The sequence below is a fragment of the Lithobates pipiens genome, unplaced genomic scaffold (genome assembly GCF_037356315.1).
Source record: "Lithobates pipiens isolate NorthernLeopardFrog02 unplaced genomic scaffold, aLitPip1_a1.2 Scaffold_3, whole genome shotgun sequence".
Lineage (NCBI taxonomy): Eukaryota > Metazoa > Chordata > Amphibia > Anura > Ranidae > Lithobates > Lithobates pipiens.
The window spans coordinates 178,030,468-178,058,089 of NW_027507790.1; the positions used below are offsets into that span (position 1 = coordinate 178,030,468).

General features: G+C 43.1%; 1 protein-coding gene across 2 annotated transcripts in view; it reads right to left on the reverse strand.

The window, feature by feature from the left end:
• CERT1 (ceramide transporter 1) overlaps nucleotides 1-20,281 on the reverse strand; it is a 164,189-nt gene extending 143,908 nt beyond the window's left edge. Inside the window, exons 1-2 of one of the 2 annotated variants that reach the window (XM_077462546.1) lie at nucleotides 19,957-20,281; nucleotides 6,430-6,564 (exon numbers count right to left, since the gene is read on the reverse strand). In XM_077462546.1, coding sequence (XP_077318672.1) covers nucleotides 6,430-6,564; nucleotides 19,957-20,247 — 426 coding nt within the window. In that variant the 5' untranslated portion in view covers nucleotides 20,248-20,281. The remainder of the gene's footprint in view (nucleotides 1-6,429; nucleotides 6,565-19,956) is intronic. The other variant, XM_077462547.1, reaches the window with a different exon arrangement.
• Nucleotides 20,282-27,622: the final 7,341 nt, after the last annotated feature.

A 27,622-nucleotide genomic window follows, 5' to 3' on the forward strand; every position in this document is an offset into this window, starting at 1 on the left:
TTATAATATTTCACGGCAGGAGCCATTGCTGCCCCCAACAAGAGTAACAGAGCTTACCACCAACACCTAAGGCCCAGTTTTTCTGCAGAGTATATATAGACTGCTGTTCAGAGTATATAGTGCCTGGTTCCCTTTAATATCCATACCAGAGCTAAAGGGCCTGGTATGGAGGGGGAGAGGGGGAGAGGGGGAGAGGGGGGAGAGGGGGAGAGGGGGGAGAGGGGGAGGGACACACACAATTTTAAATGACTTTTGCTTTAGAAATTATAATTTTGCTGTGGCACTGTTATAAAAACATAAGAAAGATGTGCTACTTTACAGGCATACTAAGGACAGAACAAACACCCCATTGATGAAGAAATTAGAGTTTACATTTTTATATTGGATATGCTTTGCAGCAGAGTAAAGCTTTTTTTTTTCCAAAATTGTCTATTTTTGCTCTATAAACAAAAGAAAAAACTAAAACCGCAGAGGTAAATACCACCAAAAGAAAGCTCTATTTGTGGGAAATAAAAAAATAAATTGTATACATTTTATTTGGGTACATTGTCACATGACTGCGCAATTGTCAGTTAAAATATCACAGTGCCATATAAACCATATATGTATTATGGTTCTGACTTCTCCAAGCAAATGAGAAATTAAACCCGTTTGCCACTCGTGGACTCTGCAATTGTACATTCCGATAACCCTCATCGCCCTTTGTACTAACTCACTGATTCACAGCAACACTTATAACAGTAATAGATTACAGACCTGAACAGGATACAGCCAAGATATTAATATTTTTTGTCTACATGTCCCCTGGCACCAGAGAAAAAAAAAACCTGCACTCTGCTCAGGGCAATGCAACAGATTTGCATTAACAACCCTAAACGCCGCATACACTTACCTTTTGTTAGCACCTCCGTTGCTTTGTTCAGCTCTGGGAACAGAAGTAAATACCCAGTGCAACTGGGTATGCCAAAACTGATAGCCTTGTCCAAGGCAAGACTTGGAGGGGACTGAAGGCTAGCCTCTAGCCTACTGGACTATGGGCCCTGGCATTTGAGAGAGCTACAAGCATTTAGAAAGATGTTCTGTTATGTAGTGCAAAAGGCCATCATTAAAAAGGCCATGATGGTCTCTGTCAGCTTCAAACTCGTAGCCGATATTAGCAAGCCACCTGTCTGGGGCCCGTTGTCATAATGTGTTTATTGTAAGTAGGTCTCCTGCTATTGTTTGAAGGTGATGCGTTTAGGATATGTACTGCACTGAAAAGTTAAGTGACCACAAGCCTGACCTGTAGGGAGATCCTGATTGATGAAAGCATCGTCTAGGTGGGAATTGCCATTCACCCATTTCTGTCTGGGTGGGCATTGAGTCATCTAGGTAATGCTTATAGTATATGCCCGTCCTAATCATTCTTACAGTAATATTATCAGGAGGGGGGGTGTCGTCCTGTGGTGTATATATTGGATGAGTGTGTTCAATAAACATGTTCCAGCTCTGCGGCCAAATGAGTCCTGCCTAGTTCTTGGTTCCAATATGTGACTATAATAGCCTATATCCATCTCCAGACTGAAGGAAGCGGTACATGACGGAAACACTCAGATTGTAGGACCTTCCGTTACAGCAACATGTGACTCGTATGCACTGAGCCGAACACTGTTACAGGGAAGACCATACAGTGCCTTGCGAAAGTATTCAGCCCCCTTGAACTTTTCAACCTTTTGCCACATTTCAGGCTTCAAACATAAAGATATAAAATTTTAATTTTTTGTGAAGAATCACCAACAAGCGGGACATAATTCTGAAGTGGAATGAAATTATTGGATTTTTGAAACTTTTTTAACTAATAAAAAAAAATGAAAAGTGGAGCATGCAAAATTAAAAATTAGCTGCAAGTTGCTTGGGGTATGTCTCTATCAGTTTTGCACATCGAGAGAATGAAATTTTTGCCCATTCTTCCTTGCAAAACAGCTCGAGCTCAGTGAGGTTGGATGGAGAGCGTTTGTGAACAGCAGTTTTCAGCTCTTTCCACAGATTCTCAATTGGATTCAGGTCTGGACTTTGACTTGGCCATTCTAACACCTGGATACGTTTATTTGTAAACCATTCCTTTGTAGATTTTGCTGTACGTTTGGGATCATTGTCTTGTTGGAAGATAAATCTCTGTCCCAGTTTCAGGTCTTTTGCAGACTCCCAACAGGTTTTCATCCAGAATGGTCCTGTATTTGGCTGCATCCATCTTCCCCTCAATTTTAACCATCTTCCCTGTCCCTGCTGAAGAAAAGCAGGCCCAAATCATGATGCTGCCACCACCATGTTTGACAGTGGGGATGGTGTGTTGAGGGTGATGAGCTGTGTTGCTTTTACGCCAAACATATCAATTTGCATTATGGGCAAAAAGTTAGATTTTGGTTTCATCTGACCAGAGCACCTTCTTCCACATGTTTGGTGTGTCTCCCAGGTGGCTTGTGGCAAACTTTAGATGAGATTTTTTTATGGATATATTTGAGAAATGGCTTTCTTCTTGCCACTCTTCCATAAAGGCCAGATTTGTGCAGTGTACGACTGATTGTTGTCCTATGGACAGACTCCCACCTCAGCTGTAATTCTCTGCAGTTCATCCAGAGTGATCATGGGCCTCTTGGCTGCATCTCTGATCAGTCTTCTCCTTGTCTGAGCTGAAAGTTTAGAGGGACGGCCAGGTCTGGGTAGATTTGCAGTGGTCTGATACTCCTTCCATTTCAAAATGATCACTTGCACAGTGCTCCTTGGGATGTTTAAAGCTTGGGAAATCTTTTTGTATCCAAATCCGGCTTTAAAATTCTCCACAACAGTTTCACTGACCTGCCTGGTGTGTTCCTTGGTCTTCATGATGCTCTCTGCACTTTCAACAGAACCCTGAGACTATCACAGAGCAGGTGTATTTATACAGAGACTTGATTACACACTGGTGGATTCTATTTATCACCATCAGTCATTTAGGACAACATTGGATCATTCAGAGATCCTCGCTGAACTTCTGGAGTGAGTTTGCTGCACTGAAAGTAAAGGGGCCGAATAATTTTGCACGCACCACTTTTCAGTTTTTTATTTGCTAAAAAAGTTTAAAAAATTATCCAATAGATTTCGTTCCACTTCACAATTGTGTCCCACTTGTTGGTGATTCTTCACAAAAAATAAAATTTTTATATCTTTATGTTTGTAGCCTGAAATGTGGCAAAAGGTTGAAAAGTTAAAGGGGGCCGAATACTTTCGCAAGGCACTGTAACCCTGCATCTGGCCAAAGAGAAGCTTTGCTTTCACTACTGCCAGCTGATCAGAGCAGTGAGCCAATGGAAGCCAAGAACATAGGCTTTTATAGGTCTGCATTAGAGGAAACCGGTTGCTTTACCCTGTGGCAAGGCAGAGAGTTTTACTTAGTAATCCTTCCTGACCAAATTGAAGTTGACAAGGACTGGCAGTTTACTTTCCATCGTGGGATACTTTGTCTGCACTCCAAGGCTGCATTTAAACCTGGGCATTTTGAATCACAGGTAGAATCACTGCAATATCAAAACACTTTGTGGTCTGTCCTGGAACAAGTCTAGATCTAAGGAGTTCTTCATTGCTATGCAACTTCCATTTGTTGCATACTTGTTCCAGGTCTATGGCTCAAAAGCCCAGACACCAGGCAAAGCCAGGTTTTTGTTTTTTTAAAAGGGCAGAAATGGCAAAACTCATGTGTCTCATGACAGGTGTAATTTAAAACCTGAATGCTAGATGGATAATCCAATCATCGGCTGAATCCAACCATTTAGTTTACAAGTAGGATGGCCATAAACCATAATCTGATCGGCTGCTATGGGAACTTGCACGCAACAGGCCCTTGCATCAAAATAAAGCCTCTGTTATTTGGCTTCTCTCATTGCAGACTCGACTACTGACATGTGAGTGCAAATAAGACAAAATTAAAGTGGTTGTAAACCTCAGATATGAAAATGAACAAATCATATCCCTCTGTAGTGTGTCCTTGTTTCAATTAAGAACAATAGTGTAATTTCTCTGCTATCAGCATGAATCTGACAAGTTTTTCTGACACCAAGAGAAATAGAAAAATTAAATAAAAATATTGATGAGGAGGGACCTCCAGCACACAGCCTGATGTACAGCCTCCGTTCTTTCCCCATGTTCTCTGAAGGGGAGTTTGTCCCTTCTCTAAATCAGCTTTCACATAGAAAAGTGACAGCAGAAAAAGGTCATTTACCACTGGCTTCAAACATGCTTGCAACAAATATAGATCTATACTTCGACCAAAAAAAACCTGGTTCCGCAGAGTGCAATTTCAGCTCTCCGACAAAAAAAAAAGTTAGTATTTAATTATGGCTATGAGGGGGTCATAACCCCTCTAACTGATACAGTTATTGAAAAGGAGAAATCCAGCCTGAGCTCGTTTGCCTGGGCTTCTCCTATGGGTCACAGGAGTGCAACTCGTTTTGTGATCCATTTTAAGCAGAGAGGGATGAAGTCTGTTCTCTGCTGACATCACAGGAATCAATCCAGGCACAGCGTCATCACAATAATAAAGTCCAGATCCGCCAGGTGCCTGGAGTAATACCCATCGGCTGCTCCCCGTCACTCCACAATTCAATGTGCGCACACACGCACACACACACACCCTCTTTTAAAGCAAACCAGTGCTCAAAAGATTTATATACACTACCATTGCTCATCTTATGTTCTGAAAGTTTTTCTAACACACCGATTAAAAGGGTCACATGTCAAAATCTGATGTAAGGATTTTCAAGGGCTACAAGTCCGATTTACTATAATGTACTGCAAACCCAGCCTCCTTTTGTATGCTGCAGCTACTCCCAAATATCTGGTGAACCTGCAAGGTTTTTTTCGTTTTCAGACTTTCCTACTGTGTGTAAAAAAAACAGTGTTATGCTTTGAAAACAGACAGTCCTGAATAACAGGGTCAACAACAAGGGGGGGGGGGGGGGGGGAAATCACAACCCCCCCCCCCTTTAAGATTGTGGTAGACATAAAATGTGCCGTTACTATGCACATTAATATGATATGTGGCTACATGCACTTTATTCCTACCAAAGAACCCCTATTAAATAAATATTTAGAATAGTTGATCTAACAGGTCACATATGCAGAAAAAACAAACTCTAGCGAAGGTCAAGACAATATATTAAAAGACAAGTAGACTGATCATGGTAAAATGTTGTTGGGAAACTGCTATTGCAGGTCTTTAACAGAGGCAACAAAGTTCAACAGTTCATTTAAGGAACAATTACAGATTAGGGAAGGGGAAAAAAAAAAAAAAAAAAAAAAAAAACACACACCACACACAACCCTTTAAATGCTGTACATACCGGTAATAGTTGGATTGATCTTTGACGTGATTTAAATAATGTCCAATACAAAAAGTTAAAGTTTTGACCGATATAAATTCTTATTGTTTGATAAAAACACTTATCCAACAGTGACTTAATGAAATTGATAGCTAAAAGGATTATTTTATCAATCAAAATTCATTTAATTGAATTTACTATGCAGAAGGGCAGTTGCTCAGCGTTGAACCCAAAGTTTGCTGCTATCACTGTAGCAGAAACGTCAGCGATTTTCAGCTTCCACATGTCATCACTCCAGGATGAAGTATGCATATCTTCATCAGTTCAAGCTGGATAAATGCAACTATGGAATACAATTCATTGCTAAAAGCTTAAGCCCTACCTAGGGAGTAAATATTCAGAAAATTATAATTTTTTTAGGCCATTTTTATGATGCATTTAAAGCTGTTGACTTAGATACTAAGGCCTTGCTTTTTGTTTATAATGAGATTAGATTTGCCTGCTCAGCGCAGTGGTTTTGCACAGAGCTTCCTCTTCTTGGGTCTCACTGGCGCTCCTAGCCCCTCTCTTCTGCTGAGCACCCCCACAGCAAGCTGCATCTGAGCCAATGCATTGTGTCCATTCCAGAAAGGTTTTGAAGAAAATAGTAAAAAGGAGGAAGCTACTTGAGCCAACATGTATACTACAGTGTATCTGACATACATCATCATCATTTGTCAGGGACCCAGGGCAGGCGAGCATAGAAGATTCTGGATTCTAGAATCTCATACTGGCGTGTTTCAGGGGTCTTCATGTGGGTAATGGAGTGCAATGAGTAGCCAATATTATGAATGTTACCCTATATACAGTATTTAAAATCTAAAAGCTATTTTCTCGTTGTGTGCAGGAAACCCCCCCCCCCCCCAACCACTTGACAGAAAAGGCTCCAACTGTGCTGATGGAAGAATTGAGCAATTTTTAAGGGGTTGAAGGAAGGAAAATTGCATAATGTACAGCCTTGCCTTAGTGTGGCAAGTTGAATTACAAACAAAACCCTAGTAAATGCCTACCTAGAGGAGAAATTACACACTGGAAGATTAGGATAAGTAAAGCTTACCGTGATAACAGCTTTGCTGAGACAGATGGATCCCCTGCAGCCATATTCAGTCTCATCTTCCGACTTATAATAGCTTAAGGTGTTGTTTTTCAGGACAACCCATCGATCCTGCCAGCCATGGATATAGTTCGTCCACTAGAAAACAAATGAAATTAAATATTTTGTGAGAGCAGCACAAGACACAATATACACTATACTGCCATGCATTCATATAAATCACAATGAGCCTGGCAACCGAAGATTTAAAAGGACTGGCCATACAAAACTGAGGATTCAGTAGATGCTGGAGAGAGACATCTGGCCAATTTAAAAAGTAAACCTCCAAACACTAAAGTCCACTTTACATCACTAATCATCCACTGTTATGAATTTAAAGTGGTTCTAAAAAGGCAGGGTTTTTTTACCTTATGTGCTGGTTCACACAGGGGTGGCTTCAAAGTCATCCGACTTTAAAGTCACGCTGCACAGCTTGCAAAACGACTTCCGTATAGAAGTCGATGCAAGCTGCTCCAAAGTCGCCCCAAAGTAGCAGAGGAACCTTTTTCTAAGTAGGAGCGACTTGAGTCGCTTCTATTAGAAAAGTTCCATTGCGATGCATGAAGCGCGACCTGTCAGGCAGCGAACTCGCCTAAGAGGTCGCCCCTGTGTGAACCGGCACCAACGCATTCTCTGCAATAAAAAGTTAATGAACCTCTGTCTATGGACACAGGTAGCGCTACTGAGGATTGAGCCAGCAGGTGTGCTGCAACAGGAAGCAGCTTCTTAAGGAAACATACAAAGAAGAGGAGCCAGGAATGCTGGCATGGTGCCAGAGATGAGGATGCTCGGGGGCTACAAAACCATTGCACAGAGCTGGTAAATATTGCATTATAATAAATACACTTTAAATATAAAAGACCACACAAACTTTTTCTTCTTTGCTTACACTTCTATATACCCTTTTCTTTTAACTCGATTCTCAGTCCACCCACCCCGTGCTTCCATGCTCATCTAGGCAAGAATGTCAAACTCTGCTGGTGTGCAGCCAGACGATCACAGCAGGTTTTTTTTTGGCAAACTTTATTGAAATGTCACACAGACATTTCATAAAGTTCTGATGGCTGACATGAGGTTCTTCATGTTGTGAGCCAACCCTACATTTTTCAAGTGGATCAAACCAGCTTTTTCCTTGAATACATGCAGGGGCTGTCAGCTCTGTATAAACTGTACATAGCATTAGCTACAAATGTGTTGTGTTCCAGCAGTGGTACAAGACTTCCCATCCCTGAAACAAAATCAAGTCCAGCGCTGCTCAGCCACTCAAAAGGAAGCCTTGTATTTTATGATACATGGTAGGCAGATGACATCACAATCGCTGATTCGGTCAGCCATCACAGCCTGTCCAACAGACTGTTTTAAGGTACCTAGAAAGATGGGGGAAAATACTACAGGTACTTTGTCCCACCAGAAACAAAATGTAGGAAAAAAAAAAAAAAAAAAGTATAACTTTTCTAAATGAAATAATGATGAAAATGTTCCTAATAGTATTACATCAACTTCTCTAGTTCTTAAAAAAAAAAAAAAAAAAAAAAAAAAAAAAGCAGTCCACATCAATTTTCAGATTGGGAGAGGACAAGTTCACCAAAAGTGCAATTACTAAATCTTATGCTCTACAGCAAAGAATGGGTCGCACTATAGAAAACAAAAAGCATCAGCACTATTTTGTGAGCAAATTGCTCTATTTCTGCATTATGTAAAAACGACCACAACAGCAACCAGAATACTGTAGTATTAAAACAAAAATTCAATAAATTACAAAAATAGAAAATCAGCCAAAAACCACTGCAAAAAAAAAAAAAAAAAAAAAAAATTATGGAGACCACCTACTGTAGATCTAATTTACAGCTTTTTTAGTCAAGTGTCAGTTAAAACACATTGGAAGAAGTCCAGGAAGGAAATGACAGCTTCCTGGTGATCCTCAATTGTAAAATAAGTTCTACTACTCTAGAGCAAACATTACCTAACCCACAACCACTCATCACTGCTTTCAACCACAATGACTGTATATACGCTGAAATCAAGCAGTAGATGAAAGAAAACTTAAAAGTGGTAAACAGTTTCCTTACAGTCTACTATGTAAATGGTCATATTAAAAGATCCGAATTATCAGGGCACTACCTAGCTGTACAAGCCGAATCTCAAACCTCACATTTGTGGATTGGCTATCAACGTCCATACAGGGAACTTTCACCCCTGTGCTGCCCAGGCCAATTATCAGCTCTCAGCACTGTTACACTTTGAATGACAGTTGTGCAGTCATGCAACACTGAACCCAACTTTTTATAAAAAAAATTCCACCAAAAATCTGAATTTTTGTGGGATTTAAAGTGGTTGTAAACCCCCCCCCCCTCTTTTTTTTTAAAAAAAACTTTATGCTACAGGTAAGCCTATATTAAGGCTAACCAGGATATCTCCTAAACCAGTGATGGCGAACCTTGGCACCCCAGGTGTTTTGGCACTACATTTCCCATGATGCTCGGCTACACTGCAGAGTGAATGAGCATCATGGGAAATGTAGTTCCAAAACATCTGGAGGGCCAAGGTTCGCCACTGTCCTAAACCTACATGGTTTATGAGATATCCCCCCTGCAAGAGCCAATGACATTGGCAGATGCGCACTAGAGCAAACTGAGGCAATAGCACTTACGTACTGCTGCATCAGTCTGCATGCTGTTACCGGCATTTCCCTCACACATGCGCGGGAGTGACATCATCACGGCTCCGGCCAATGACAGCACCGGAGCCGCGATACCCGGAAGTAACTCAGGACGGCTTCTGAGGTAAGTAATACATTATGAGCTAGTATGCTATGCATAACAGCACATTATGCTTTTGTCTTGCAAGTTGCCTTTTTGGGGTTCCTTTAAAGTATTTACAGAGGGTTTACTTCCTCTTTAAATAACTACTGGGTTTTTTTTTTTTTTTTTTTTTAGCAAAAAAATTTAATATAATGTTTTAGTTTGTTAGAAAAAAAAAAAAAAAAAAAAAAAAAGTTTAAGTTCGTAAGTTCTCTTGTTCACCTATACGTGCTGAAGAGGCTGCACTGATGAGGAATCACTAATATGCAGCATTGATGATCAGTACAGGTCTCCCCTTTGAGAAAAGGCCACTGATCGACTCCTCACACTCATTGTAAAGGCCCATACACACGATCAGACTTTTTGACAAACATGTAAATAAGCTGTTTTAAGGCAACATCCGACCGTGTGTCCATCGGACAAACTTTTTTGGTTTTCATCGGACTTGTTGGCTGTGCGAACAGACAAACTTTCCAGCAACAAAAGTCTGATGGAGCAAAGTCCGATCGTGTGTATAGAAAACCCATAGGTTTTTTTTTTTTTTTTTACAAAGTACAAACAGGCATGCTCAGAACCAATGCAAAAGATCAGACAACAATACAGAAGTTGGTCAAAGGTGGTGCTAAAGAGCAGAAAAACCACGTGATTTGGTGAAAGTTGGCTGAAAAAGTCCTGCTGTGTGTATGCAATACAAGTTCACGGCCGACACCCTTTGTACAAAAAAAATCCATGGAAAAGTTTGTACAAAGTCCAATCGTATGTATGAGGCTTAAGAGGAAAGCCAAAAACTGGCTTTCCTTGTTTACATATGATCAGCCATGATTGGACACAACTGATCACATGGGTAAAGAGCCTTGTCATTGGCTCTTAACAGAGATGGGGATGCGTTGTGTCTCAGGGACACAGCATGCCATCAATCACCCGCAAAGGTGCACTGAGAGTGGGGCATAATCACAGAAGAAAGCCACCCCACCGCTGTCATCTTTCTATACAAGTGACATTAAACCAAGACTATGAAAAACTCATTACATGCCATGTAACAGCGTCTACATACTCACAAAGCCACTAAAAGATTTGTTGTGCAGAGACATACCTGGTTGGGTCCTGTCTTCAGTGACCTCCTGTGACTCAAAGCTTTTTTTTTTATTCACCTAAAGCTGCCGTCACATGGTGCTCCAGCCTCAATTTCTCTCTACATCAGAGAAGTCCCTCTTTGGGTGTCCATCTCACTGCCTTAATATGTATGCTTCCTTTTGGCTGTCCAGTGATGGGGTCCTCAGAATCCACAGGAGAAGTGATGCCATTGCAAAAGCACTTTAGGGGACTTGCAGTGAAAAAAAACAAAAAAAAAAAACACATCTACAGCGTTGAACAGCCCCGGCGCTGGCAATGAAACCAGAATGCAGACTTCAGTTATACCTTGCTTGCCGTCTGTCCTGCAAGCAGCTGTTAAATCATAAATCTAGGATTTGCTTACTTGTACCAGGTCAGAAGCTCAAAAAGCACAAAAATAAGCATTTCCCGAAGGAGCAACCAGCAATGGCTGCCAATATATCTCCCAGTACAGAGAATTAAAGACGACATTGCAGAAAATGGAAAGTTCACATTACAATATAAGGGACGAGTCCCAATAGCAGCTTTCAGCATAAAAACATTTGTACATATAAATTATCTTCTGTACTACAGGGGACAATGGCTAGCCACATTTCAAAAGGAAGCCATGCATCTGAAATATGAAGGTGCAGCATAGTGGGGGTAGTAACTACTCCTGAGATTGGCGATATTCAGCATTCCAGGGGATCTGCTGGATAGAGAACGAGGCCACCCTCACCTAGGTGCTACAGGCAGAAGTTAGGGAAAATAATTTTTTTTAAAGTAAGGCTGGCAACACAATTTTCCTTAAGGCTGCTTTCACACTGGGGCAGTATTCAGGCGTTACAGCGCTAAAAATAGCGCCTGTGTAACGCCTGAAAAAAACCGGCCCCTTTAACTCCAGTGTGAAAGCCGGAGGGCTTTCACACTGGAGCGATGCGCTGGCAGGACGGTGAAAAAAGTCCTGCTAGCCGCATCTTTGCAGCGGTGAAGGAGCGGTGTATTCACTGGTCCTAAACCGCTCCTACCCATTGAAATCAATGGGACACCGCGGCAATACCGCCGGGCGGGTTTAACCCCTTTTCGGCCGCTAGCGGGGGTTAAAACCACCCCGCTAGCGCCCGCACACCGCCGCTAAAACGATGGTAAAGCGCCGCTAAAAATAGCGGCACTTTACCGCCGACGCCGCTCCCGCTGCGGTGTGAAAGCAGCCTTAGGATCTACCAAAGCTTATATGGAAGTCAATCTGTATGTAATCAGGCAGGCGATTGCACTACATACCGTAGGTGAAGATAAATCTAAATAAAATAAAAAAATTGTATATATGTATGGCCAGCTTAAAAGCTTCTTTGTGATGAGGGAGGGGACCCAGAGATTAGACTGACTTTGCATTTTTACTGCCTGCTTTCCTAAGAAAGTGATTTGTTTTTTTTCCCCCTCTATTCGAAACAATCACAGGATCATTTCTTGAGCTACAGCCAACAGCCTCCGATCAATTACTATCACAGAGTAAATGGTAGATGAAGGCAAATTAAGGGTTGGTCTTGTCACATTTTTTCATTAGCCGGGTTAAATGACGCATTTAGGGCTTGTTCACACCAGAGGCATTGCAGCTATGCTGGCATCATTTTACAAATCAGCCCCAATACAGACAAGGCAAAATGTGTTGCTGTGGTGTGCAGCAGACAAAAAATAAAGTACAAAATTACAGGCAGTAATTTTTTTTTTTTTTTTTTTTTTTAACATAACTCATGACATTTTAATCACGTTCTGCGGGGGGGGGGGGGTTGAGAATTCACACACACCACACAATGAGGTGATCCAACACCGCCATGCGTCTCCCAGCACACACACACACACAAAATGACTAAAAGTGCATTTAATCGCCACACAATTTGAAGGGCCCTTTGCTTACATGCTGTCCCAGCACTGAACTGCATTCAGGAGGCCGCTATTCATAAATGGATACACATCAGCTGTACAGACTCATCCGCACAGCCAAGTTCCACAAGTACGAGGGGATGCATGCATCCAGGACATGTCCATTCACCAACACTAAATGAGGGTTTCCAGCATGCAGCTCGACACTAGGACAGAAAAGTAAACAAAAAAGGTAACTTCACACTGTAAAGGGCTGAATCACATTTGAATAAGCCCCAAAAGGCATAAAGGAAAAAAAAAAAAAAAAAAATCTTTAAAACAAAAAGTTCTATAAACAAACTAAACGCTGCAGAAAGAACATTCATTTTACAAATCCTGAAATGCACTTTGTATCTGGATCTAGACATTTTCAAGAAGCGTTCTGCAGAGTCTCCAACATTACAGACACACCCAAATGGACTTGAGAAATTCCAAAGGCTACTACTGGGACATCTGATGACTTCCAACTGTAAGAAGGGAGGATGGGCAGGACAGCAAGTCTCCGATCATCCCCGATCTACCAGAAGGATGGATATTAGACTAGGAAGGAACTACAAGGAACAAGAGAAAGAAATGTATTTATCCGACATTAAAGAGCAACAAACCATGTTGCATGGAGAGTCATTGCTCCATAAACAAAAGATCAAGCAAGGTTTAAATTATCGTGTTTTCTTACAGACTACGACCTAATAAATACAAAACGTCACAATCCATACTCATCTCTCATTTGCCTGGCGTTTGAAAGGTGGTGGTGGGGGGGGGGGGGGAGTAATTTGTTGGCAGTGGATGATGGATAGGTTCCCCCCCCCACCGCCCCCCAAACAAACCACCCGGAGGGCTGATTGAAAAAGTGAACGGACTCCCCATCCACACAAAGTGAGGTGGACAGAGGGATCCTCCCCACTGAAACATTGGGGTTGATTTACTGAAACTGGAGTACGCAAAATCTGGTGCAGCTGTGCATGGTAATGGTAGCCAATCAGCTTCTAACTTGAGTATTGTTTAATTAGGCTTTCCAAAAAAAAAAAAAATAATAAAAAAAAAAAAAAAAAAAGGGGGGGGGGGGGCAGCTGATTCTATGCAGAGCAGCACCATATTTTACACTCCCCGGTTTTAATAAATAAACCCCCGTGTATTCGGAACGCTCCACTGCCAGAATACACCGATAAGTGGCTGCAGATGCTGATCAAGAAAAGTTTTCAAACATGCCGTTTGAAAGAAGGCAATCGTTAGATCGAATTTAATCAAGGGGAGAGACCACAAAAAAACCATCCGGAACCTGCTGAACCAGACAAATGTCTACAGCCAGCCTTACACCACGTCTGAACGAGCTCAAAAAGGCAGAGATAAAAAAAAAATATATATATATATATATATATATATATATATATATATATATATATATATATATATATATATATATATATATATATATATATATATATATATATATATATATATATATATATATATATATATATATATATCTCAAGGTATCCAAGTTCCAGGAGTCTACTAATGTACAGAACATTTGAGGTCCTGATCACACAGGATACCTTGTCCTGCACACAGGCAAAATGTGCATAGAAGATAAAAAAAAATCATTTGCGGAAGCGATTAACAAAAGGTTGGATTTTTTTTTTTTTTTTTTTTAACTAAAAACAAGTCATACTTGCATGCTCTGTACAATGGTTTTGCACAGCTTAGCCCCAATCCTCTTCTGGGGTCCCCTACAAGCGTTCCTGACTCCTTCTGCGATTGCCCCAATAGCAAACCGCTTGCTATGGAGGCACTCGTGTGTGTGCTCACTCCCGGGTCCCGCTTTGTGTATTCATAAGACAAAATGTGGCTCAGCCCAGGCCCCACTCACTCCTCACTGACAACAGAAGCAAATGGCTCCCGATGCTGTATCTAAACCAGTGAGGAATGAGAGAGCCAAGAAAGCCTCAGGCACATCTCTGAATCAAGCTCAGGTAAAGGAACAAAAAAAAAAAGTCTGGAATTTGGTGCACTCCAATATCTTTATTGGGGGGGAAAAAAAAAATAAATAAAAAAAAAAAACAACCCTGACATCACAGACATAGCAGAAGCAATTAAAGGCAATGCGTTTCGAGCCAAATACAGCACGGAGTTTTTCCATATTCTTAAAACAGTTGTGCAGCACCCTCAAACCATACTGGCAGCAGAGAGGCTCCAAGCTTGTTCTAAATTTCAGGCTCAGGTTTGTATTTAGGGGTGGCTGTGAGGGAAACTGCATGTTAAGGGTTATTTTTTTTACCTTGCTGCATAGAATGCAGCGAGGCAATAAACCTTCTCCCTTTACAACCACTTCAAAAAAGATTGGCACCAATTTCTATATGCACACTGAATTAGGATTATACATGAAAAAATGTTGCATGACAATTCATTCATACTGTCACCACTCTGGTGGTGTATTTTTTATTTTTTTTAAACAACAATTTCAACTTGGGGTCCTTTCACACGGGGCGGATCAGTGCTGATCCGCCCCGTGGATATCCGCTTACTCAGCGGGGATCACCGGAGCGATCTCCGCTGAGCAGGAAGATGACAGACGTCTCTGCACACTGCACAGAGATGGACCTGTCACAGCGCCGCTCTCCCCTATTGGAGATCAGGTGACGACGGACTTCAGTGTCTGTCGTCATACAATGGAAAAAGCCTTTTCCTCCATCACACTTTTTCGGATCGGGTCGGATGTGAGCGGACTTGTCACCGCTGACATCCGATGCTCCATAGACCTCTATGGAGCATCCGTTCAGGTCCGCCTGAAAAACTGACAAGCGGACCTGAACGGATCCTCCGTGTGAAAAGGGGCCTTAGAGTTGATAAAAGCTCTTGATTTTTTTGGTGCAAACCATCACGGCAGCGGTTGCACATCACTTAACGTGATGCAGCTGGTACAACACATCAAATGTATGCAATGGCGTTGTTGGTGGTTCTATTTTATTAGCACCCTTCCACACTGATGCATTTAAAATGATGGTATGCTTTTTTTTGTAAAAACATGCTTTTTTGCTGCCTTTTACGGTTGGCCAAATCCCAGCATGCATCTGTGAAACGTGAACCTGCGAATCAAAAGGCCCAACAGAAATTCAACTGTTGCGTTTCTGATGTGTTTTTTTGATTTTCCAAGTTTTAGTATTGTTATAAATAATTTTGTCTACAACAGCTTGTCGGGAGCCTTTGAGATTTTTTTTCCCCACCACCACTAAAAGACCCAAAAGCCACCTTGCACATCTACAAAATAAGCACAGGACTGCCAGTGCAGTATAATGCATGCAGACCCACTTCTGGAAACAAACTGACCCTTTAAAATAATTTCACAAAAAAGGTGAACTACAAAATTTCCTGGCCCCACTCCCAACCCAATGATCATGATACCCCTTGTCACCAGTGTACGGGGCACCATACACAATCCCAGAGTAACAATCATTATGCTTACAATGGCAAATGTTCATTGGTTAGCATGATCACAATGACCAAAAAAGTGCATCCAAGACAGCTTCTTCCCCCAAGAAGAAAGCAGCACTTCAATGGTCAGCACCATCATGCTGTGCAATACAAGCATCATGAGTCAGGTATTGTGTACAAACCGCTACATCCACAGCATGGCCACCATGTGTGGTGAGATTTCGAAGAGTGGCCAGGTTATAGGGAGTTGGCTCACCTATTTTTTGTAAAAAGGTGAACTGAAGCATTAAATAGTTTCTGCATACATAGATATAAGAAGTCGGTAGAAGGGAAAAAAAAAAAAAAAAAAAAAAAAAAAAACACCTGCAGCTCTAAATAAAGTTGAATAATGCCCTTTTGTACAGGTGTAGACCATTTACATACCCCTTATGAATCCAGACTAGAAAACTTCCAGGACGTTGCTGAGAGGCCTAGCCGTTACTGTTCACCTTCACAGAAGTAAGCTCTCCAACCCGATATCAGAGGCAATGCATCAGGGGAGAGAGAGCATGAGAGAGGGTTTGAATCGGAGCGCTCACTCCTGAGATAGTCAAGATAAAAAGAAACAGCTGGGGGCTTCTCTTAGCAACATCCTAGGAGTTTTTCAGTCAAGCTTCATGAGGTATGTAAATGGTCTACATTACATGGGTCAAACAAGGCCTGCAGGCTGAATGCGGCTCACCAGGCCTGGTCATGTGGCCCTCCCACCCAGTTTTGGAGCCGGTTTGTGACAGAACTCCATACTGCCACCTCCAGATCCCACCCACCACTCTACAGTCCCTTTTAAACACAGAAGCTGCTCCCCCAAACTCTGAACCCCGTACCCAGCCCCCCCCCCCCCCCCCCGCATAGCAGTAGGTGGATTTACATAGTCTTCTAGACACAACCAGCCCTTTGAGAAAAAGCATACTGCTGATGTGGCCTGCAATAAATTGGAGTTTGACACCCGTGGTCTACACCTATAGTAAGGGCATTAGTCACCCATGAGCAAAGCTGCAGTCTGTTTATCTACAGACACCCCTTATCTGCATAAGCAATTTTTTGATTAAAGTTTAACTAACCTTTTAAAGCATTGTTCCAGCCGCTGGTTCCAAAAGTCAACAGCTACACACACTGTAGCTGACTTAATAGGGACACTTACCTGTCCAGGGAGCCCGCGATGTTGGCCTCCCGAGGCCGTTCTGTCCATCGGATTGGGTGCAGACGCCACCATTCTAACTAAGGGAAACCGGCAGTGGAGCCTTCACGTTTCCTACTGCACATGCGCAAGTCACGTTTCCTACTGCACGTGTGTACCCTGGGGCCACGGCAAGCTAGGATGGAAGTACATTATGTACTTCATTTAAAAAAAAAAGGTTAAAAAAAATTGTTATCCAAAAATGAGGGGTGGCCTTTCCTTTAAGAGCAAGTTGTAAAAGTGGGTGAAACTCTGCACACACACACTCCCAATCTGAATGCACAAACTCCTTCACAGCTACCAACAACTATGCAGTGTTAAGGCCTACCTGGATAGTTTAGGTAGGTCCTCATACATCGTTCTGGTAAATAAAGTTGGTTGTATGCCGAGACTGTACATCTTACGGCTGATTTGCACCAGGATCACATTCCTGTGCGCTGCATTCTGGGAGTCCATTTCATTGAATGGGCTGCAAAAAACACACCGGACTGAAAAACGCATGCGATTTGGTGCCCGCAAACAAACTGCATTTGTGATCTACATTTGGGTTGTCAAAAACTACACACTGGTACCCACTTGCAGATCACAAGGGCAGTGCATACACCTGGACTGAGAGAAAAAACACAAGGAACACACCTTTCCAGGACTGTTGTGGGGTTAAACGGCCCTTAGGATAGGCCCACATATGCACCCACTTTATTAGTTACACTTGGCTAGTACTGGGTTGGACTCCCTTTTGCCTTCAGAACAGCCTTTATTCTTCGTGGAATAGATTCTACAAGGTGTTGGAAACATTCCTCAGATTTTGGTCCATAGTGACATGATGGCATCACAAAGTTGCTGCAGATTTGTCAGCTGCAGATCCATGATGCGAATCTCCCATACCACATCATCGCAAAGATTCTCTATTGGATTGAGATCTGGTGGCTGTGGAGGCCATTGGAGTGCAGTGACCTCACTGTTGTGTTCATGAAACCAGTGGTGAGATTTGATCTTTGTGACATGGTGCATTATCCTGCTGGAAGGAGCCGTCAGAAAATGTGTACACTGCAGTCATAAAAGGGATGGACATGGTCAAATAATACTCAGGTAGGTCTTGGTGTTTAAACAATGCTCAATTGGTACGAAGGGGCCCAAAAATATCCCCCACATCATTACACCACCGGCCTGAACCATTGATCCAAGACAGGATGGATTCATGCTTTCATGTTTACACCAAATTCTGACCCCATTTGAATGTCACAGCTGAAATTGAAACAGACTGAGCACCGTATTTCCAATCTAATATTGGTGAGCCTGTGCAAACTGTAGCCTCAGTTTCTTAGCTGACAGGAGTAGCACCTGGTGTGGTCGTCTGCTGCTGTAGCCCATCTGCTTTACTCTGGGTTCACAGTAGTGCTATGCGGGAACCAGCATGATTCCAGTGCTGGTTCCCACATCGTTCCTCTCCCGCAGGCAGTTCACACTGCCTTGTGCGAACCACTGTGGGTGTCATTAACAAAGTCAATGACACCACCCACTTTAGTTCACAGATGGCAGTGCGAACTGTGGACTCGCACAGGAATCTGATTGCATAGGTGATTACACCCATGTGATCCAATTCTAGTGCGGGGAAAACTAAGTACCTGCACTATTTTCTGTGCGAATCCAATGCAAGTTCAGCCATACAGCTGTATAGCTGAACTGTCACTGCTCAGACATTGCATTTGATCGGCACCTGCGAATCACATGCGATCTGAGATCGCAGCAGCGTGAACCCAGGCTCTAGTTTTAATGTGTTCTGCGTGTTCAGAGATGATATTCTGCATACCTTGGTTGTAATGAGTGGTTATTTGAGGTCCTGTTGCCTATCATCTGGAACCAGTCTGTCCATTCTCCTCTGACAAACATGGCATTTTCCTCCACACACCTGTCGCTCACTGGATATTTTCTCTTTTTCGGACCATTCTCTGTAAACCTTAGCGATGGTTGTGCATGAAAATCCCAGCACATCAGTTTTTTGAAATACTCAAACCAGCCCATCCAGCACCAACAACTATGCCACATTCAAAGTCACTTAAATGCCCTTTCTTCCTCATTCTGATGCTCAATTTAAACTTTAGCAAGTCGTCTTCACCGCATTTAGATGTCTAAAGGCATTGAGGTGCTGCCATGTGATTGTCTGATTAGCAGTTTGTGTTACCAAGCAAACAGATGAAGCTACTAAATTGGGGGGGGGGGGGGGGGGGAGAGAGAGAGAGATTATATATATATATATATATATATATATATATATATATATATATATATATATATCCCCCCCCCCCCAACAGTTTACGCAGCGCTTTACAGCATGAGGTCAGACAACACACTTTAATAGGAGTCAGAGGGTCCTGCTATACACATTGAGACCCCTTTCACACTGAGGCACCTGAAAAGCTCCCGAAAAACGATTTCAATTAAAATCAACTAATACTTTCACACTGGAGCAATGCGCTGGCAGGGAGGTGAAAAAAATAAAGTAAAAAAAAAAACCCTTCCCCATTGAAATTAATGGAAAGCTCCTGAAAAGCTCCTCGGTGTGAAGGGGCCTTACAGAAGGCGCTTTAAATGGGCTGTTGTAACCATGAGAAACACAGGAAAGAAATCCCCGAAGAAAAATGGGGCATGGACCCACTTGATACAGCAATAATGCAAAAAACACACACGGGTGCCAATGCATAGGGGTGCCATTAAGGATAAATGGTGCAATTGCTAAAGAGCAACGCATTTCTGCACAGGTTGGGACCACATACATTCCTGACCTGAACCCAGACCGACCATACACTATACAATCAGATTGACCAATCCCCACCCTAAGCTCTATAGGGGAATGGTGTGATATGAATGGACTCAGGTTGTATGGCCAGCCGTACTCTCCATAGAAGTGATGAGGAGGTGTAGTAGAGGAAGCCCCCCGATGACACACCCGGGATGTCACCAGTTGCCCACCTGAAGAAAAGTGGCCGGTCACTCCGCCCCCCCAGAAATCACATGACCCCCCGCTCTCACCTTGGAGAGGACTCCGCAGAGCTCCACGGGCGGCCCGGACTCGGTCTCCAGGTCTTCCTCTGAGCCCGAGGAGTTCCAGCTCTGGTTATCCGACATGAGCGGGAGCCCGAGACTCCGCCGGACGCCTCCAGACACGACGTGACGCGCTGCCTTCCCCGAGAGTCCGGGCTGCTGCTGCTGGCCACTGATCGGAGCCCACCCCACTCGTGATGAGAGACCCGGATGTAAATAAACAGACGGCGGATCGCAGCGACCAACTGTCCAACTCAAACAGCCGCCATCTTCCTTCATCGACGTCACAGTCCTGACTGAAGGCGTGGAAGCCAGGCTGTCATCTTTGGACAGAACCACGCCCATCCCCTCTGGCCCACCCTCTGTCAAGTTGAATTATAGTAAGGTGTGCCTCAAGGGGCGCCGCCCACACGTGGGCACGTCGGCGCTCCCTCTAGTGAAAAGGAATGCTGGCGGCCATGTTGAAGACTGGCATGGTGCCCGGAATGGGACTTTTACACCTGAAGAGTTATAGTCTGATTTTTTAGCTGCCAGCACGCATACCTCCCAACATTTTCAGATGGGAAGAGATGGGAATGAGAGATATCTACTAAAAAATGTATGTAGGCATAGGGCACGCCCTCTGCCACACCCCCTTAAAGGAGAATTACCAAAAAAAAGGTTAATTAAGTCCACAAGGACTTTTTTTTTTACCACTACGATTTGTTTATATTGGCTTTTAGAAATATAAAAATGCAGCAATTTTGAATTTGGATGAAAGGTTTAGCACTGGCAAACACTTTTTGAAAATAAAAAGTGCATTTTATATACAACTATATGGATCAGACCAAAATGAGGGACAAATGAAGGTGAAAGCGGCACATTGGCCCAAATCAGGGACAGTTGGGAGCTATGCAGCACATGTGAGAAGTCAGGCTGGTTGTTATAGGTTACAACACAGTATCCCCAGACTCACCCTCTGTACAAACCGCTGAGATGCCATGATTCACACCTAGGCGGTTGGCATTGACACAATTCCAGAAACGCAGCAAAACGCTTGATTGCGATGCGGAGCAATTTAGCTGCGATTAGCGAGCAATAAATCATGCTGCAATAATGGCAAAATAGCAACGTGTGAAGTTTGTTGCACAAAAAGGAGGAGCAGGAGATTTTTTTGGAGGACAGCAAAGCGCATTGTGATTTTGCCACAATTGCAGCACGATTGATCGCCCACTAGTCATGGCAAAATTGCACTGCGATTGAGGTTGCATTAACAAGTAATGGCATTGTGTCCCACATTTAGCATTTTGCCACAATTCTGGAACCATGGCGATTCCAAACATCTAGGTGTGAATGGAGCTTCAGTGGTTTGTAAACAATTCTGCCTGTGATTCCAAACACCTAGATGTGAATGGAGCCCCAGCGGTTTGTGATTCCGCCTGTGATTCCAAATACCTAGGTGTGAATGGAGCCTCAGCGTCTGCTACCCTTCTCTGCCAATCCTTCTATTGGCTGCCACTCGCCCAAGTGTGAAGAAGCTGGAAGTATCTATATAGATGGGAACTAGGTAAATTAAAAGTTGAGGTAAGTGTAGAAAAAGTAGATCATTGCCGATCAGTAACCACTTGAGAAAGTAAGTTAATATTATATTTCGTCCATGCAATAGGCTCTGGTGCTTTAAAAAAAAATGAGGAAGAATAGGGTTAAACCATAGAGGGGCATTTGGAGAAATTGCACCCTTTGGATAACACTCGCATCTATGACCAGCCTCCCAGGCTCAAATAGTATTAAGCATAAGAGTAGTCACCTGGGAAGGTGCCCTACGGCCCCTAAATAAAAGTACCTTTGGAGCTTCTGTGGAACCTATCACTGCTGCTTCCACCTGAGCGGAGGAGTTATATAACTCTGGGCTTAGCCACCATACGGCCATAACCAGCTGAGTGTCCAAAAAATATTTGTATAAATCTGGAAAAGCTAAGCCTTCCTGTGCACAAAGGTGCATCAGAGTTGTTAATTTATATCTGGGGGTTCTTTGACTTTTCAGCTGACTTCTCTCCCTCCCTTGACTGTTGGCTAAAAAGCTATAGAGGGAGATTGGTGTTCACAGCTGTCCCTCCCGATCATTCCCAGCTGCTTCCTGTATGCTCCTCATCCAGCCGCTTCTCTGGTCACCTGTCCTTCTCTGCCCCCCCCCATCCTCCTCCAACCCCTCTGTTCTCCTCCGGCCCCCCTCCGTGTCCTCCTCCGCCCCTCTTGTCCCCCGCAACTGACTCCCCTCCTCTCCTGCTGGGGGAGATCTGTCAGGATGGCGAGCAGAGGAAGGGACTGGTAAATATGTTATTTACCGTTTCCCTCCTTTTCTGAATGGGACATAAAGAGCGTTCGCTACTGATCTCTCCTGTGTCCTGTGATAACTGAGAATAGTAAACTGTGTGTTTCTATGCTTCAGTTTATGAATGGACTGGAGCCTCTGTCTCCTGCCCATTCATCTTCATAGCTGAGAAAGGGACTGGGGAATCTGTGTCCTCAGGCCTTTTCTCTGTCTCAAAGGGGAGATATCAGGGGTCTGTGAATCCCAGATGAGTGGCAATCCTAATCAATAGAAGAATTTGGGGACCGGTGTTCTATCAAGAAATGCCCTCCCTCAAAAAATGCCTCAGATGGCTCTGCGCATGCACAGTACGCAACGCCACTCCAGCTGACATGTTGATCAGCTGGTGTGACGTCAACACAGCGCATGCGCAGATCGACAGGAGCAGTATCTAAGGATCTGCTTAGCGCCGAGAGAAAATTAAATTGTCAGATTTTGCCTCAGTGTTTGGGGTGCGGGTTTTGGCTGTATTGAACGGCATGTTTTCTATCTGTTGCATGGTGGCTTGAGTGTGTTAAATGGCAGGTTTTGGCTGTGTTTACACAAAACCCGACCTTCAACACACCCACAACCCACCCGCAATAGCATAGCTCCCAACTGTCCCTGATTTTGAGGGACTGTCCCTGATATGGAGCAATGTCCCTCTGTCCTTCTTTCCCCCTCATTTGTCCCTCATTTTGGTATGATCTACATATTTGTAAATAAAATGCAGTTTTTATCTTTCAAAAAGTGTTTCCCAGTGCTAAACCTTTCATCCAATTTCTAAATTGCTGCATTTGTACATTTTAAAAGTCAATATAAAAGGAATAGTAGTGGTAAAAAAATACCCTTGTGGATTTAACCACTTCACCCCTGGAAGAATTTACCCCCTTCCTGACCAGAGCACTTTTTGCGATTCGGCACTGCATCGATTTAACTGACAATTGCACGGTCATGCGACGTGGCTCCCAAACAAAATTGAGCTTTCTTTTGGTGGTATTTGATCACCCCTGCGTTTTTCATTTTTTGCGCTATAAACGAGCGACAATTTTGAAAAAAACACATTATTTTTTACATTTTGCTATAATAAATACCCCCCAAAAATATATAAAAAAAACATTTTTTTCCTCAGTTTAGCGCGATACATATTCTTCTACATATTGTTGGCAAAAAATCAAAATAAGCATTTATTGATTGGTTTATACAAAAGTTATACCGTTTACAAAATAGGAGATAGTTTTATGGCATTTTTATTAATTTTATACATTTTTTTTTTTTTTACTAGTAATGGCGGTGATCAGCGATTTTTATTATGGCAGACATATCGGACATTTTTGACACATTTTTGGGACCATTGTCATTTATACAGCAATCAGTGCTATACAAATGCACTGATTCCTGTGTAAATGACACTGGCAGTGAAGGGGTTAACCACTAGGTGGCAGTGTAGGGGTTAAGTGAGCCCTGGGGGAGTGTTTCTAACTGTGGGGGGGCGTGGCTGTGTATGACACATCACTGATCTCTGCTCCGATCACAGGGAGCAGAGATCAGTGGCACTGTCACTAGGCAGAATGGCGAGATGTTTGTTTACATTAGCATCTCCCTGCTCTTCCTCCCTGTGAGGTGATTGTGGGTATCTCCAAGGCGATCGAGTCTGCGGGACCCGCGACCCGACTCACGGAGCTGGCCGCCTCTTAAAGGGCAACGTACAGGTACGTTAGTTTGACTGTACAAGCCATTCTGCCTATGTATATTGGCGTGAGGCGGTCGGCAATCGGTTAATTAACCTTTTTTTTGTTAATTCTCCTTCAAGGGGGTGTGGCAGGGGGTGTGTCCTATGCCTACATACATTTGTTAGTTGGTGTCCCTCATTCCCATCTCAAAATGTAGGGAGGTATTAGAGCTGCACGATTCTGGCCAAAATGTGAATCGCAATTTCTTTGCTTAGAATAAAAAGATCACAATTCTCGCGGCGTAAAATCTTTCACGTTATACAAAAAAAATTTGGGCTAACTTTAATAGTTAGTTTTTTGTTTTCTTTTAATTCATTAAAGTGATTTTTTTCCCCCAAAAAATTGCATTTGAAAGACCGTTGAGCAAATACAGTGTGACATAAAAAATTGCAACAACCATCATTTTATTCTCTTGGGCAAAGCTATCCTGGCCTAGGCCGACAAGCCCCAGGCCTAGGGATGCACTTTGCAGGGGGGCAGCACGGAAATAGTCCCCGCCAGTTTGTGCTACACTGTTAGACCCCTTTCACACTGGGGCGTTTTTCAGGTGTTTTTTAGGGGCTTTAGTGTTAAAAAAGCGCCCGTAAAGCACCTGAAAGAAGCCGCAACTGCAATCCCAATGTAAAAGCCCGGGTGCTTTCACACTGAGGCGCTGCGCTGGCAGGGCGTCAAAAAAAGTCCTGCAAGCAGCTTCTTTGCAGTGCTTTTGGAGCGGTGAATACACCGCTCCTAAAGCGCCCCTTCCCATTGAAATCAATTGGAAGCACCTGCAAAACGACTGAAAAGCGCCTGAAAAGCACTTTTGGCAGCAGCGTTCTGCGGGCACTTTTAACCCTTTATTTGGCCACTAGCAGGGGTTAAAATCACCCCAATAGCGCTCGAAAAACGATGGTAAAGCGATGCTAGTTTAAGCAGCGCTTTACGAGCGTTTTTCAGGCACTGACATTGTGAAAGGGCTCTTAAAGCACTTGGGCTTTCACATTGGGATTGCAGATGAGGCTTCTTTCACGAGCTTCACAGGCGCTTTTTTTCACGCTAAAGCGCCTGAAAAACGCCCCAGTGTGAAAGGGGTCTTAGGGTAGCCCCAGTCTTATGGGGTGGACTTGACTGAGATGCAAATTAGTCTAGCTCCCCCATAAAGTGGCCGCACTGCTTCCGGTTCCGGTATGCGGGCGGCTGGCATTCCACAACTGTGGGGGGGGGGGGGAGCGCTGCTTCTAATTTTGACTGTCCTATCATCCTGGACCAAAACCTTCCTCACTGTGCTATATGTTTTCTGCTGCACTATTGGCATGGTTATATCTTCTTAGTCCACTCCATAAAATTATCAGAAATTTGTACTTAAAGTAGATGCAACACTTTTTTTGTTCCATTTTGTATAGGTTATAGCCCCTGTCAGTTTATTTTTTTACCATCCCTGTCCCATTGCAGAGATTTCCCTTCACTTCCTGCCCCATAGCCAAACAGGAAGTGAGAGGAAATCAATGCAAATTAAGGTAATCCATTAACAGCAAGGGGTGTGGTTTTGACAGGAAGGGGTGGGTCATATTTAAATTAGGGGGTGCGCGGGTTTAGTCAGGCCTAGGGCAGCACAAAGCCTAAACACACTACTGCTCTAGGATCTCTACTAAAAAAAACTATATATAGTAATAACATATAGTAATAACATTATATATATATATATATATATATATATATATATATATATATATACATTAAATAACATATAGTAATAACAATAATATATATATATATATATATATATAATGTTTGGGTGTTCTAAGTAATGTCTAGCAATTTCTAGCAAAAAAATAAATAAATGATTTTAGCTTGAAAACAACAACTGTCAGAACAAGGTTTAGTAAAAAACAAAAATGTAATTTACATGCATAAACTAAAAACATTTAGAGAATATTTTTTTTTTACTCACCTCTAAATGCCTGTTGCTAGGGGGTCCCTCGTAGTCTGCCTCCTTCAGCGCCTGGGCTCTTGACGTCACTACCCTCAGCGCAGGAAAGGAGATCAGCTCTGCCCCCTCTCTCTTGTTCATCATCTGGGACACGTCTCAGGTCCCGGATCATTGGGCGGCCAATCACGGCACTCGGTGTGGCTCGTGCATGCGCAGTGGGTGCCCGGCTGTGAAGCCACAGCTGGGCGTCCACAGTTAAAATGCTGGTGCCGCTGAGCGGAGGGGGAGATGAGCGGTGCTTCGATCCCCCGCATCGCTGGACCCTGGGACATGTAAGTATCCTATTATTAAACAGCTGACTTTTAATTATTTTTTTTTAAAGTGGAAGTAAACCCACTTTTTTAACTTTTACCTACAGGAAAGCCTATAATAAGGCTTACCTGTAGGTAAAAAAAATATCTCCTAAACCTGTACGGTTTAGGAGATATTCCCCTCGGTATGCGCCGCTGACTGCAGCGGCGCATGCGCACAAGGGGGTTCTCTCCGCGAAAATCCGGCAGCGCTCGTCCGGCCGGATTTAAATCTCCCGCGCGCATGCGCGGGAGTGACGATATCGCGGCTCCGGCCACTCACAGCGCCGGAGCCGCGATACCCGGAAGAGACGCCGAGGGAGCATGTCGGCTTCCTCGGCGTGGATCGGGCGAGATGTCGGGGCCTCGTTCTAAGGTAAGTATTTCATAATGAGCTAGTATGCGGTGCATACTAGCTCATTATGCCTTTTGCTTTGCAGGTTTTAAAAAAAAAAAAAAAAAAAATGCGGGTTTACTACCGCTTTAAGCGGAACACGGCTTTAAGTGGTTAAATGTTCCTAATTTACATACAAAAGTCTATTCTTTTGATGTAAAAGACAAACTGATACAATGTTTAGACTTAACATTCCACTGATAGAATGTTTTAAAACTTGGCAGACTGCCCAGACTTTGACTTCTGATGGCTGAGAGCAGAGAGAAAATTATATGCATTGCAAAGATCAGGAAGATCACAAAACCTTTGTCAAGATTGCAAGGGGAAAAAAATCACGATAACGATTCTTGACGATTAATCATGCGGATTTAGAAGGTATGCAATAGCGAGGTAGAATCTGACAATTACATTCTCCCTCGGTGCTTAGCAGATCGTCGGATACTGCGTCCAACGATCTGGGTATGCGCCGTGTTGACGTCACGCCAGCCGATCCACATATCAGCTGGAGTGACATTGCGTACTGCGCATTCGCAGACCCATCTGAGGCATTTTGTGACGGAGGGCATTTCTTGATAGAACACAGGTAAAGCCTGGCAAACGACACATGTTGGGTCAATTTGCACGTGACGCAATGCTAATCTAACCATGTGAACAACCATAGGCGCTGCAATGGACACAATTATGACAGGCATTTGTAGAGCTTCAAAAAAGCTCATGAAACACCTGCTTTTGAAGCCAGTGTAAATAAATTTATTTGGCATTTATACACTGCAAACAGTTTATACTTTACATACTGTACATTCACATCAGTTTTCAGCTGTAATAAGAATATCCTATTATGCAGAGAAAACTTTCACTAGATACAGAATCATTGGAGCTATAGATGCACGTTTCCCACATCCAAGATGGCCGTCGCGGATTCATGGGTAGGAGGAGCTA